At 35.8% G+C, this 14,006-nt stretch overlaps 2 protein-coding genes across 6 annotated transcripts; both read left to right on the top strand.

The window, feature by feature from the left end:
- Positions 1 to 20: 20 nt before the first annotated feature.
- Positions 21 to 2,917, top strand: LOC125192914 (chromatin remodeling protein EBS-like). Of its 2 annotated transcripts, none has more exons than XM_048090591.2 (5): positions 21 to 474; positions 1,097 to 1,424; positions 1,532 to 1,600; positions 2,183 to 2,309; positions 2,612 to 2,917. In XM_048090591.2, exons 1-5 carry the CDS (start codon positions 402 to 404, stop codon positions 2,636 to 2,638), a joined length of 624 nt encoding a protein of 207 aa, XP_047946548.1. In that variant the 5' UTR covers positions 21 to 401; the 3' UTR covers positions 2,639 to 2,917. The 2 variants fall into 2 exon arrangements, with proteins under 2 accessions (XP_047946548.1, XP_047946547.1); XM_048090590.2 differs by having other exon boundaries at positions 26 to 474; positions 1,082 to 1,424.
- A 2,002-nt stretch (positions 2,918 to 4,919) lies between these two features.
- Positions 4,920 to 12,367, top strand: LOC125193983 (uncharacterized). Of its 4 annotated transcripts, none has more exons than XR_007171669.2 (16): positions 4,920 to 5,208; positions 5,294 to 5,406; positions 6,467 to 6,557; positions 6,634 to 6,760; positions 6,834 to 7,017; positions 7,312 to 7,456; positions 7,546 to 7,636; positions 8,501 to 8,559; positions 8,632 to 8,709; positions 9,062 to 9,145; positions 9,826 to 9,965; positions 10,499 to 10,624; positions 11,191 to 11,319; positions 11,565 to 11,650; positions 11,833 to 11,917; positions 12,036 to 12,367. XR_007171669.2 is itself a non-coding variant. In XM_048091961.2 (16 exons), the coding sequence occupies exons 1-16, from the start codon at positions 5,140 to 5,142 to the stop codon at positions 12,072 to 12,074; spliced, it is 1,590 nt and encodes a 529-aa protein (XP_047947918.1). In that variant the 5' UTR covers positions 4,931 to 5,139; the 3' UTR covers positions 12,075 to 12,367. The 4 variants fall into 4 exon arrangements, 3 of the variants coding, with proteins under 3 accessions (XP_047947918.1, XP_047947919.1, XP_047947921.1); XM_048091961.2 differs by having other exon boundaries at positions 4,931 to 5,208; positions 11,247 to 11,319; XM_048091962.2 differs by having other exon boundaries at positions 4,934 to 5,208; positions 5,315 to 5,406; positions 11,247 to 11,319.
- The last annotated feature ends 1,639 nt before the right edge of the window (positions 12,368 to 14,006 follow it).

Here is a 14,006-nt window from a genome sequence, read left to right as displayed (position 1 = left end):
CCTGGGTATCATTTATGACTTCGCGAATCAGATTGAGAACTTCTTTGAAACATTCTTTAATCATGATTAGTGATCTTAATTACATTTGATTTAGTTAACAAACTCATTTAATTTCCCCAATAAATAACATTTGAATAAGGACAAACTAGAGCTCTCCTTCCTAGGGTTTGTTTTAACAGCGAATTTTTACCCCAAAAACTTCTAGGGTTTATGTCATTCCATTTCCCGCTTCTTCCGATTCAGCCTCCATTGAAATGTTGTTTTGATAATCTTCGGTCCCTTGCGGCGTCTCCATTGGAAGGGATTTTCCCGCTTTTTCTGAAATCTTCGAGAGGAAGAGTGCTGTTGCTCGAGAGAGGGAGAGAGAAACAGGAAGAGGAGTTTCTGTGACTAGACCATCCATGGCGAAAAGGAGACCTGGAACGAGCGATGTAGATTCCTACACAATTAGAGGCACCAACAAAATCGTTAAAGGTATATATCGAGAGATTTATGTCAAATGCGATGATTTTTATGGATTGTGAAACTGTGCTGCTTTGAGAGTGCTGCTGCGATTTAAAAAAAACAAAGTTTTTTCATTTTTGTTGGATAAATAAGCAGAATTTTGCTTAAGTGTGTTCAAACTTGAGACCTTTGGTCCACTCGCCTTTTTGCATGCATGTTTATGAACTCAACATTTTTCTTTTATTTTTACTCTTATTTTTATTTAAATATTGAAAGCGTACAAATATTGGTTTCACTATGGCAATGAAGATGAGGCTGTAATTCTCTCGGAGTTGGATATTTTTACTGACTTTCTTTAATTTGGTGAAGATTCCTAATTGAGAAACTACGTGCGTAAATGTTGCACGAATACTCTAGTATCAAGGAATAAATGAGTTATGTTTTGTAAGCATAGTGTCTTTTTTCAATCTTGGGCGAGTTTCTGTTTGTCATAAAATTGGGCCTGCACTAGGTCATCACTCTCTATGGATGTTTATTCTGATTTGAGTATGTAGAAATGTACTTGAGCTGGTCCAATGTTTGTTCTGATTTTAGCTTCTGAATTTAGTTTTTCTATTGTGTTTGTGTGGGAATTAAGCTGGAGATTGTGTAGTGATGCGGCCATCAGAAAGTAATACTGCTCCTTATGTGGCACGGGTGGAGAAGATTGAGGCTGATAACCGTAACAATATGAAAGTACGGGTGAGGTGGTACTACAGGCCAGAGGAAGCAGTTGGAGGAAGAAGACAGTTCCATGGAGCCAAGGAGTTGTTCTTATCAGATCACCATGACATGCAGAGTGCTCACACAATTGAGGGGAAATGCATTGTTCACTCTTTCAAGAATTATACTAAGTTGGAGAATGTTGGCCCTGAGGATTACTATTGCCGCTTTGAATATAAGCCTTCAACTGGAGCTTTTCTGCCAGACCGTGTTGCAGTGTGAGTTGTGCCTATTTTATTGTATGGTTTTGGTTCATAATGGTAGATGCTGGTACTCTATGTCTTCTGGAGACACTAAATGGTTTTCCTGTGATTATATTTGAAAGGTATTGCAAATGTGAGATGCCCTACAATCCTGATGACCTGATGATACAGTGTGACGAATGCAAAGACTGGTGTGTGAGTTATATCCCTGACTTTGTTGCGTTCATGTTTTTTCATAAAATTGAAACTTCATCAAGGTCAATATCCCCCTTCAATATGTGGAAACATTAATCCATGAGTTGAAACTATTGATTTGCAGGGGGAGTGCCTGAGAATGTTATTCAATTTAGTTGATAGCTAATAAAGCAGTATATTGTTTTAGAGGTTTCCTGTGAACGCTGATTTCTTTTGTTTGAATGCCCTTTTCCTTTTGCGGTCATCTCCTCAACGTTAACCTGAAACCTCTTTATAAATAACCAATCTTCTGCTTAGTGAGAATTATTTCTTATCTTTATATGAAGCACATTAATTATTCTCGTGTTTTTCTCTGGTCGTATTGTGATGCTCTCCCTAATTAAGGGACATACCAGCACGCCACTTGTGTTTGGAACACCTGAAATGTTTTTTCCCTTTTTTGAGATTCTATCATCCTAAGTACAATGTGGAGTGATTTGTTATTTGTTATGTCCCTTCCCCTGACAAAGCACTCAAATTATCATCGGTTCAATGGTTTCATCTTGATGTTTCCCTTATGGACTGTGATCCTTTTGTAGGTACCATCCTGCTTGTGTTGATTTGACAGTGGAAGAGGCAAAGCAATTGGATCACTTTATCTGCTCCGAGCATGCATCCGATGAAGAATTTAAAAAGGCCCAAGAAAACTCACTTACAAATGGCAAAGTAAGCAAGCTTGTTCTTGGGCAAAAACAATTTAGTTTTGACCCCTCTGATCTTGTTTGCCTATATGTACAAAACAAACTTTTACACACGTGGAAATTGCTTCTGGGCAGCCATTGTGTTGATAACCAACTTGATATGTTTTATTCAATAAATACTCAGGTCTTCTAGGAATACGTATTTTATGCCTACAAGAAAAGGCGAACTGCATTTGTCTATCCTTGAATACATATTTTGTGTCACCATAGTTTCAATAATACCTTGCCCTCTCTTCTTTCATCCGAGCTATTTTCATTCTCTTGCAGGCAGAGACGAAGCGCCAGAGGAAGTAAGACCACCGTGTGCTGATCTCTTAAGCATTGTTGTACAGGCAGAGAACTCTTCCTCTGCTTAGGCCTTTGGTTATTTGTAATTAATGACACATACCAGAGCATATATTGTATTAATCGATGCAGCTTTGTAGGTCATGCTTCCTAAAGAGATGAATCAGTTAATTGACTTGCTTGCTAGACATTTTCTATCATTATGCAATTTAATTTTGTGTATCCCTCTCATTGTAACTTCAGCATTACACTGCTATTAGCAACAGAATCAAACCATTTTCCTGATTATTTTGATTTGTACCATGAGGTAAGTGCTACTCCTACTGTTTAGTCCTATTTAGAGTTAATTGTACGCAAATACTCCATTAAACTATGACTACTTATTTCGATTGATAAAAAACTCAAAATCTTGTTGACAAATGGAGTACATAACTTTGTAAGTTATAAATTTTGACATTAACTCGAATACTGCACGCAAGCTGAGGCGATTGTTGTCTCAATGAAGTGGGATCCCCAAGCGGGGCAGCAACGGAAATCAATCGAGGTGTTTGCCTCTGCTCAGTTGAGAAATGGTGCTTATCTCGGCGAAATGAAGGAGAGTTCTCCTCTGATGGCAAAACTCGACGATACTCAAGTACTCGTGGATGGCAGTGGTGGTGCTTGTGAGTCTCCCTCCACCGCCGGTTGAGAATTTGCCTAGGCTTTTGATAGTGTGTGGATATCGAAGAGATGTTGTCACTTTGTTTTGCATAGTTATTCTTTTAATAATTACAAAAGACTCATTCTTCTCTCTGGATGGAAAGATAAAAAAGATATATTATGCGGTTTATTTTTTTGATTAACTTTCCTACTTTTTATGTCAATATTCAACTAGAAATGTTTGCATACGTAAATAATTATAGTAGAAACACCACAATATTAACATTCAAGAAGACAAAGTTTAGTAGTGATTGTGAAAAAATTTCTATATATGATTGATTTACAAGAACCCCGACAAATGTTGGAGTTGGAGTTGATTTGGGGAACTAACTACCGCAATCTAAGATTGACACAACCAATTGTGTCTTGATACAGTAACTCCGATACGAGCTCCGTCTGGACGTTCGGACTTGCAAGCGCGTCGGCAACTCTATTCCCTTCCCGATAGATGTGTGTAACGCGAAACTCCATGTGTTGCAAACGATCCAACACTCGCATCCACGACCCCTCATACTTGTTAGGTACGTCCGTAGATTGAGAATATAGTAAATCAACGAGTCGCGTGCAGTCGGATTCCAGCCACAATCTCTTCCACCCTCTATCACTCGCTATATTGACTGCATTGATGCACGCAGCAAGTTCGGCCTCGAATGCAGTCCTTTCTCCTAATTGTATGGAGAAACTGCATATGGCCTTCCCTCCGTGGTCTCGAAAAATACCCCCACACGACGATGACGATCCAAACGATGACCCGTCAGTGTTGACCTTGAGCCACGAGGGCGGAGGGCGACGCCAACGAACCAAAGTGGCGGTGGGGCGCGTGGTGTTGACATCCATGGGTTGATCGTGCACGATCCTAATCCAGCCGCATCGCAAAGCGTACGCCGGTGCAGAAGCTACCTTCATTAAGTCTTTATAGCTCGAGAATTGCAGGGAGTAGCAGTAGCCTTGGCCGCCCACGGGGATAACTCGCCAAGTGAGAGACGGCTGCCAGATGCTGTGTAGCGCGTCGCAGAGATGAGCGAGCGAAATCAACTCCTCTCCTTCGTTGAGAACAATCTGGGCCGTCAGCTTATACTTGAAGCCGTTCAAACTTTCAGGGCATGTATCGTACTCTTTAATCAACGGTCGAATCGGAATTGCGATCAATGGAATTGGATGATGAAAGTTTGGAACGATGATGGGGTTGAACCCATAAATGCACGCCATACTGTAGACTAAATCTGCTCTTGGAAAAAATGAATGTTGTTGTGTGATTTGTAAGAGTTGTTTGTTTGTGATGATGTTGATCCATACATAAGTAGTATTTGTTTCCTTATTTATGGAGAAGCTTATTAATTTGTCACTGAGTTTCATATGGAAAGTGGAGTTCTACAACCTACACTTTAACCGTTTAATTCCAAAACGCGTATACCTCTAAAATTGCCTTATTTACACACTTCCGCTATTTTAACTGTTTTGGATCCACCAAAACGAATTTTCAATTCTCATCAACACAAAAATCTCTGGTTTCCAATTTTCAATCCTTTCTTCTTCATATTTTCGAATGCCTCGTTTCATATTAATTTTTTTTTTTTTACAACTAATTTGGGCCTTTGATATGAGAAAATCACGGAATATTGGGCCTCCAAATTAGTTTGGCCAAAAGGCCCAAAACTGCGTCGGTGTCGGAGGCGGGTGGCGCGCCATTGTCAAAGCCGCACCAACGAGATTTCAGTTTAAAGAATTCGTAATAAACAATTCAATGGCCGCCAGGAAGAACAATTCAGAAAATTAGAGGGCGCCCACTTTCTGACTAAACAAATACGCATATGAACAACAACAGGAAGGCTCTCTCCATTTTTATGCGTGCTAGAATGCGCCCACTTTCCCCCACCACCGTAAGTCGTGTTGCTTTCACCTCAATCTACTGCCCCAATTATGCCTAATTTTTTAACAATTTGATCTGGTAATTGTTTGATTTAGTTTGTTTGTGTGAATGAGCAGAACAGAATAAATCAAATGCAATTCCCGCCAATCGATGGCGTTAGGAACGGCAAAGTTTCTACTTCTCAGGATGCCTCAGCCACTCTCCACACGTATGTGATTATAGTGTTTTTTTTTTCGAGTGATTTGATTTGTATAAGAAATCGGCCACACAGAGAAAGCATGCTTGTTTTTGCTATGTATACGCCGATGCATTTTATATATATTTGCGGTTTTTAAAGTGCATTTGCCATAATTAATAGGAGTATTTAATTGTGATAATATTTTCTAACTAGGAATTAATAAATCCTGATTAGGGATTGCTGAACCCTCATTGAGATGGATGTGGATGTGATTCCGGGTGAACACAAGTTTTTTCCTTATTTAAATGTGTGATTTTGAGGAAAATTTACAAAGCGGAGGTTCGTTTATCAGTGTAGCTCAAGTGAGTAGATTGAAGTATTAACAAGTAAATTTTCATGAATTATTGAAGCTCAAGGACAAGAAGGAATGGGCCTAAAGACTTCCCTACATTATGCTGTTGTGAGGTTATTTTGTGAATCAGATAGGACTTGATATGTATAAGTAACTTAGGCTAGATTCATTACATAATAATTTGGTGTTGATGACGAGCTCGGGGTAAAATCGATGAATGGCATGGTAATGAACTAAGTCATACGGAGTATTTTATTCCTTGTGTTGTCTGGCTCGTTTCCCTTACAAAAAAAAAATTGATTTTATGGCTTTTAGCATAGTTCCTACCTAAAACTCGTTGATACTTACGTTAAATTTCTGTAACATTTTAAGAGTGAACACTGTATATAGTACTGCAGGTAGTTTGGAATGGGTAGCTCTCATACGTAAACAATATCAAGAAGATGTTATTAAGAAATTTCCTTTCAGGTCAAGTTATATCTGTTTTGAATGGAATTCCTAGGAAATTATTCACAAGTTACCATGTTTCAAATACATATGTACTGGAACAATCAATAGGTGTACTACCATCATTGAGCTTTTTCCTGCAGACATCAGCTACTAGATGTTTGCATATATTCTCTCCACTGCTCCATTAGTAATTTACTGCAATTTTTATATACGATCCTTTCTAATATAGAGTAAACATGTGATTTGTATTACATATAGTGGCATTAACTCTTGAAGTGAATGTTGTAGAGATGTTGTGAGAGTGCAACAATCGATGCATGCTGCTATGTCAATGAACAAGACAGAGATTCTAGATGTTGCGCTAGATGATTTTTCTGAGGTGGGTTAAAGTTTTGCACATGCCAGCAAGTTATTGTTAAGCATCTTTTGGTACTGATTTCACAATAGGAATGCAGGGTTACTATGGCCTTCCCAATGAGAACCGTCGGGCATTATTGTTGACACTTGCTAGAGAATATGATCTTAATCGGAAGCAAGTTCGTGATTTGATGAAACAATATCTTGGGCTTGAACTTCCAAGCAGTAAGATTACTATTGCTTGTTCCAGTTGTTCTTTGCGATTGTTCTAGTCTTTTTAACCTTTAGAATCTTTTAGGTGATAAGCCGCTGGAAAATGCACATGAAGGCGAGGGATCATTCTCTGCTTTCTACAGGATCGAGCGGAATTTGAGGGAATCACTCAAGCCAATGTACGAAGTTCTTTTTGAACGGCTGAACACACACCCTGGAGGACTAAGATTCTTATCAATTATGAGGGCCGACATACTATCTTTTCTCGCGTAAGGTTATGCACCAAATTTACACTTCCACATTTCTCCATCTCTTTCATTTTAGATCTAGGAGAAAACTTCATGGATGGAAGTTGACTCTCGTTGGGCAATAGTGAAATAAAAGGAGCATGATATTATAAGTATTCATCCTTAAAGGGGTATTTTCAGTTTTTGTGAATTATTAGATTGATAAAACATATTTACTACGATTATTTTATATTGAGTGATTAGATGATAAAGAAAAAGTTCGAATTAATTGCTTATGGACTCCTAAAAGAGCACATATTTTATTAATTTTTCAAGGGAGGAGAATACTGCCGTGCTGAGAGCACTGGACTCTTACTTGAAAGAGAAGCTTATTACATGGCTCAGTCCTGCAAATCTTCAGCTTCATCACATAACTTGGGATGATTCAGCATCTCTGTTGGAAAAGATTGTAGCACATGAGGTAGGTTACATGTAAGTGGCTAAAATCTCCATTGACTTCTCCCACCTGTATTCTATTAAAATATGGGACTCCTGTCTGGTCATTTGTAGGCAGTACATCCAATCAGTAATCTTTTAGATCTGAAGCGAAGACTGGGCATGGGACGCCGCTGTTTTGGGTACTTACACCCAGCGATTCCAGGTTAACTTTCTTTCTTATGCTCGTGCATTAAAATTCTGACTTGATAGATAGGGCTATTTTCATAATGCTCACAGTAGATAATAAATTATTTTGAAGGTGGCGGAATGAGTTCACTCAGATTTTGCAAAATTGGCATTTTAAATCCCTCTCAACATCTTATAAAAGACAATAATTATAGAGACTTTTAATAATTTGATTTTAGTTACAGTAAAATAAAATTCTTAATAATATTCTTTTTAATTATCTTATTGATTTATTTTGGGATTAGTAAGTGTTTGAGTTAGAATTATAAGTATAAGGATTTCATGAGATGTCCATATTATAACTCATAAGTACTTAATACAGGAGTAATAATAGCTTTGTATAATCTTGTCCTGTTTTTTATGTATGATAGTGCATACAAAATTTGATATGATTATATCCTTTGTAAGTAATTAATTGAAGGACAATATTGTGACAGTCATAAATTTGTAATTTTATTTAATAACTACTGGTCATAGTAATTCTTTCAGAATCTAATAGGAAGTATAAACTTATTAGATACCTTCGCAATTAGATTTCATTAGTATGCTACATATAAAGTTGCTACAAAGTATGGTCTCTTCGGCCTTCACCACACCCAAGCTGTGGATCTCTCTTATATGAAAAGGAGAGGTCTCAGTTCAATCCTCCTCTCCTTTCCTCCTACTTAAAATAAAAATAAAAAGTTGTAACAAATTATGACAACATTATAGTTTAAAACCTAACTTGAGTCCATATGCACTTACAGAAGTTGCGGTTGTGTATATTTAGACTTTAGAGTTATTATTTCTTGTAAACCGAATATCGCCAGCCTGTTGTGGCTAATAATACATCTGTCTACAGGCGAACCATTAATTTTTATTGAAGTTGCACTCATGAAGCACGTGGCTCAAACAATACAGGTGAACATTTTTCTGCCCTATACTGTAGTACGGATTTGAAGCTATGATTCACTGATAACAATATTTCTGCAGGAAGTTCTATGGGATGATCCTCCAATACCTGAATGTGAGGCAACATGTGCACTTTTTTACTCCATCTCTTCTACTCAGGTGATATGAATGTCATAATTTCTTCCAAAAATATTTTGCAAATTTTCAAAAATATATTTTTCTTCAACCTTCCTCTTCACTGGACTAGATGATTCTCTATAAAATTCTTTGAGCTGTAGATAGAATTCTGAAAGAATTTATGCTTTCACTAGAAAGCAATAATACTTTCCTTTTATCATCAACCAACTATTTGCGCGCCCATGTCATGTTTCACTTGAATAGTCTTTCAAGAATCAAGAGTGAACTTAACATGATTTAGTACCATTGTCTCATAAATAGTTTGAAAAATCATTCTTAGGTTTGTCATGATTTGTAAACGTTTCTATTATGAATTTACTGCTGTGATTTGCAGCCAGGTTTATCTGGAATCAACCTGGGAAAGTTTCTTATAAAACGTGTGATTGATGTCGTTAGAAGAGACATGCCAACAATTTCAGTAAGTTTGTGCTTTTAGATACCTTACGATTTTGACAGGTACCGCTTTTATCTAACTTCCTCAAATGGGAAGTTAAAACCTAGGCTCAAGTCAATCTCTCCCCTTATATTCCTATGCTAATGATGTGCCCCTTCATTTCTTAACACTTGTTTGGGAGAAAATATCTAAATAAGTAATTATATGGGAATATTTACATTATGCTCTGTTGCAGCAAAAAAACATGACGTCCACTAGGAATATACCATATACAGTATGAATTAGGCTGGGCTAGTTTATCCAGTTGTACTGATTAGGACCTAGGGAAAATTCAATGCAGTACCCATTCTAGAAATGCAAATCCAACAGGACCTTTCCGGAAATTTTCTTGAGAAACTGTTTGAAAGGAACTTCATTCTACATCTATAAACAGTTATCGACCAGGTAGCATGCCATGGTTAAATTAAGACATAACAACACACCTCATATTAGCTCAAATAGGGTAGTATGGGCAAGTAAATGTCTAAGCTTGATCGTTTGTGCTACACACAACACAATGTATTGGCCAGTTTAATGAGCTCCCCTGTTGGTTCTTTCTTACTGTGTCAGGTTTGTTGTGAAATTAGCTGTATAGTGCATGATGATCCTTTTTCTTGATGTGTGAGATTCTTGTGATATTAAGTTGCAGAATTTATCTCCTGCAGACATTTGCAACACTTAGTCCTATACCAGGTTACATGCAGTGGCTTTTGTCAAAACTGGCACCCACTGAAATATCTGATTCAACTTTCAGTGAGAACTTGCTAACACCTGAAGAAGAAAGTGCACTCCTAGAGGCTACCGAGTAAGCTTATCTGTGAAGCTTTACGGAAATGTGCATTATTAGATCTTTGATAACAATAAATCTTAGTGGGTCTTTTCGAGTGCTGCAACATTGACAGTGAAGAGCATTCCTCTCTTCGAGTGAAGAATTTCCAAACACCAAATCTCTTTTTAGTTTTTACATGCTTAAAAAGAATTATACCACTAAATCTACTACATAATCTGACTAGATTCACTGCACTTGCAACGAATCATTATAGAATCTGCATAATATTTGCGACGTCTTGTGGGTCAGTTTTTAACTTTTTATGTGCAGGCAGGTTAATGTTGATCGCACTTTTACATGACTTTTTCTATTAGTGCTAAGTTTTGTATACATTTAATTGCCCCTTAAGTCATTGCTTAAAGGTATAATAACAACTATTTTCTCTTCACTCCACCTTAAGGAACTGTAATGCACTCTCCATGATGAATTAATCTCTCATTCTCTATTTATACCTTATCTATCATCAGCTTTACTAAGATATCATCTTTTATTCCGTTTCTTATCTTTAGAGAACTTAACATGGGAAAAAATGGGATGGAGGTATTGCGGAACTTGTTGTCATCAAGTGAAAAATGGATTAATTCAGAAAAGTTGGCATCTGTGCTGAGAATTCCTCTTATGAGGCTCTGTGCCAGGTGCGTTTCATGAGCTGAAGAGGCTACTGTGTTGTTTTATTCCATTTCTTATGACATTAATGAAGATTTTGTATTTCATGATAGATGAAATATTTCATAGCTTCATACTCATTAAGCCTAATAGTCTTGATTTTTGTTCTAACATTGTATTCTTGATCCTGGTTAATGATATAACACTGCAAATCATTTCATTTATAGTATTATAGTTTCTATGGACACTTTCTATTTCTGAAATACATTTGAACTTTAATTTCTACTTCTGACTTATTTCTACAACCTTATGCTCTTTGGGAGCTGAGTTGATTTCATTTCAGAATATACAATTTAAATAAGTTAGTTTATTCAAAAGCAATTCTTGATTTCAAAGTTTATCATCACTATTATAATTTTTCCTAAGTGTTTTTAATAATGATCTTAGTTCTGTTATTTAGGGTTATTGGATGCTAAAGTTGATAGATTCTGAGCTTAGCTTTTCTTTTTTTTTTTGAAGGGCTTCATAGTTTAGCTTTTAATTTAGTTTTGAGTCATATTGAGTAATATCATGATGACATGCATGAATGCAACAGGGTCGTTTTCTATTGTGTTGCTGTAGTGTCTTATTCTCATTTATGCTTGACTGAAGGTATCTTCTTCAAGAGAAGAAGAGAGGAAAGGCTCTGGATTCTGTTGGAAATTTTCACTTGCAAAATGGAGCGGTTGGTTATGCATTTTATATCTCCATAATAGCACCTCTTTTTTGCCACTTGTGGTGCTTTCTTTTCTTCTGTTTTTCTGAAACATCTTACATCCCATATTTACTCTTTACTATGAACTTATATTGAAAAAGATAAAGAAGGGAAGGAAAAGAAATAGTATGAAGTATATGTAAATCAATAAATATAGTAGTAGAATTAATGTTGGAGAACTTCATTCTAATCAGCAGCTCATAATGTTGATACAGATGGTTGGAAGGATTAATTGGATGGCAGATCTATCCGAAAAGGGCATAAAGCAAAGTGCGGGCATAATGGTTAACTACATTTATGAGTAAGACTCACTTCTGAATTTTATAATCCTATCACTGATCTTGATTTCTCGTAGACTTGTATTTGCATTTCACCCGACAAAATCTGCTGATAGCCTAATTCTGCACATTAATGCTACTTTGTAGCCATTCATGGTTATGAAAATTGACATTTAGTTCCTACTATTAACTGCACTTTATGCAGGGTGGAGCATATCGAGGAAAATGCTCAGTCATATTTTGGTGATGGGGAAATTGGAGCTTCTGATGAAGTCAGATCCTACCTTGAGGTAAACTGTTGATGTCAAGATTTTTTTCATCTCTCGATTGTTCCCATCCGAATGAAACTGTTCATAAGCACATAAAAGCTAAGGCTCATGCTGAAACGAAGGTTGGTTCATATTTCAGCCACGTCAAGAGGATCACCAAGAAGAGATCAAAGATTAGAAGGTTGGTGAAGGCCTCAGCATCTCCTCCAATAGTAAGCATTTTTCCGCAATATGAAGGTATATATACCGATGTTTATGTAAGAATTATTCATCTTTTGCTTATAAGAAGCCATGGCCTGCATCTGTATAGTTTACTCCAAACAAGTAGGATTAAATAAATGAAGCTGCTTTATCCGAGGCTTCCCTGCAGGCTTGTATTTAACAAATTTGGATCTTTTTTTAATTCTGTAACATATTTGTATATGCAAAATTGTAAGCAGTGATGCATATAATTGGTTTGTATGTTTCTTATTTGGACGCCAAATGCTAACTTTCTGAAGAGTCAAATGTTTGCGAGATAATCGGCAAGACTCGGTTAGAACAATGTTGTGTTGTCCCCTCTATGGTAAACAAGGTCCAGCAAGTATTGTTAATAGTATTATTTGATTAAAGTATAGTTCTACCAGAAATTACTACTAATTTAATTCTAATTATGTACTCATATAACCGGATCTCGGAAGTAAGTACTCATTTGTTTGGTTCGGAATTTGGAGTTCATGAATTGATTTGACTCTTTTAAGTGTTTCTGAATTGGAGAGTATAAAGTAAAACTTGTAAAATCGTGCTAGAAAAATTGTTGTATATTTGTTTATTTTATCTTAAAAATGTGTTTTTTTTTTACTACAAATTCCATATTATATTTGAAACTTGTGGACTTAGAGAGGATCCCCCTCCTATTTTCTGTGAAGGAAATCGTATATATTTTTAAACAAAACTTTGAACTATATGAAAGCGTGTCAAACGTTATTTAGTGGAGTAAAATAAAAGATTGTTGAATTCTTACGACATTCACAATCACTTTGGTTGCGTGTGAGAGTTGTAACTCAGGAATAAAATATATACAGCGGGATGTAATCAATTGCTAACTAATTACTAATCCCAAATTGAGACCAATTTTCAACCATTAGATTAGAAGATCTTGTGGTTAATATAATGTCAAGTGTAATATATTTTAATTATTAATTAAATTAGAAGGGTATTAATGTCAAATCCTATATGTAGTAATTATAACTAACTACTTTCTCTCTTCTCAAAATCATCTCAAATCTTTAAATTTACGTAACTCTCTTAATTTAAATTATTTTTTCGCAAAAAATATATCAAATTAAAGATAATTTAATAAGGATTCCAACGAGATCTCAATTGCATATGTTCCGACGATGTTCGGGTGATGAAATTTGATAAATTATATTTCAATTTTCGTACATGTTGATAAGCAGCTATTTTCAACAAATGCAACAAAAAATCTCAATATATTGTAGGCAAAATCTCAATATTATGCATGTCCAATCTCAATAAAAATGTGTTGATATTTTCTTGTCCTTGTGTTGATATTTGTAATATACAATGTTGATATAAAAAAACACTCACGAAAATTATCATATAATAACATAATGACGATATTACCCTTTTGTTGATATTTTGTCTACTATTTATTGAGATTTTGTGAGCTTTAATCTCATTCACTCATTTTAAAATCCAAGCATGGAGATTTAGTCTTGATTTTGGATTAGGGTGCTAAAAGCATTAAAATAGGACCCTATATACAGCCATATGATTAGGAGTTTTGGTTTGCCTTTCGGTCCTTTTTTTAATTAAGAATTTCATATTACTATTTCTTGATGTATATATTACTATCTTTTTCTATCCATTTTCTTGTGTATTTCTTGTACAGAACTAACCAGGGCTTCTAAATTTCTAATCGTGGATGGACGGAATATTTTGTTGTGTAATATAGTATTACAGATAAATAGTGTTTCAAGTGTAACAATAAACATAAATTTCCATTGTATCGCTTTCAAGGATTTTTTTTTTTATACATCCATTAATTTATAAAATTTCCATTGTAATGCCATAGCTTTCAAGGATTATTTTATTATTTACAAAAACT

The sequence above is a fragment of the Salvia hispanica genome, chromosome 4, assembly GCF_029641045.1.
Source record: "Salvia hispanica isolate PSC_SH4W2 chromosome 4, Shi_PSC_v1, whole genome shotgun sequence".
Taxonomy (NCBI): Eukaryota; Viridiplantae; Streptophyta; class Magnoliopsida; order Lamiales; family Lamiaceae; genus Salvia; species Salvia hispanica.
Note: the sequence above shows the minus strand (reverse complement) of the source record. Positions and strands in the feature narration are given on the sequence as shown.

Bases quoted from the DNA above. Each gene is read 5' to 3' on its own strand.
- LOC125192914 (XM_048090590.2), top strand. From the start codon at position 402: ATGGCGAAAAGGAGACCTGGAACGAGCGATGTAGATTCCTACACAATT. The intron at 475-1,081 runs GTATATATCGAG...GTGGGAATTAAG, and splicing joins CACCAACAAAATCGTTAAAG to CTGGAGATTGTGTAGTGATG. The intron at 1,425-1,531 runs GTGAGTTGTGCC...TATATTTGAAAG, and splicing joins CTGCCAGACCGTGTTGCAGT to GTATTGCAAATGTGAGATGC.
- LOC125193983 (XM_048091961.2), top strand. From the start codon at position 5,140: ATGAACAACAACAGGAAGGCTCTCTCCATTTTTATGCGTGCTAGAATG. The intron at 7,637-8,500 runs GTTAACTTTCTT...ATCTGTCTACAG, and splicing joins CTTACACCCAGCGATTCCAG to GCGAACCATTAATTTTTATT. The intron at 9,146-9,825 runs GTAAGTTTGTGC...TATCTCCTGCAG, and splicing joins GAGACATGCCAACAATTTCA to ACATTTGCAACACTTAGTCC.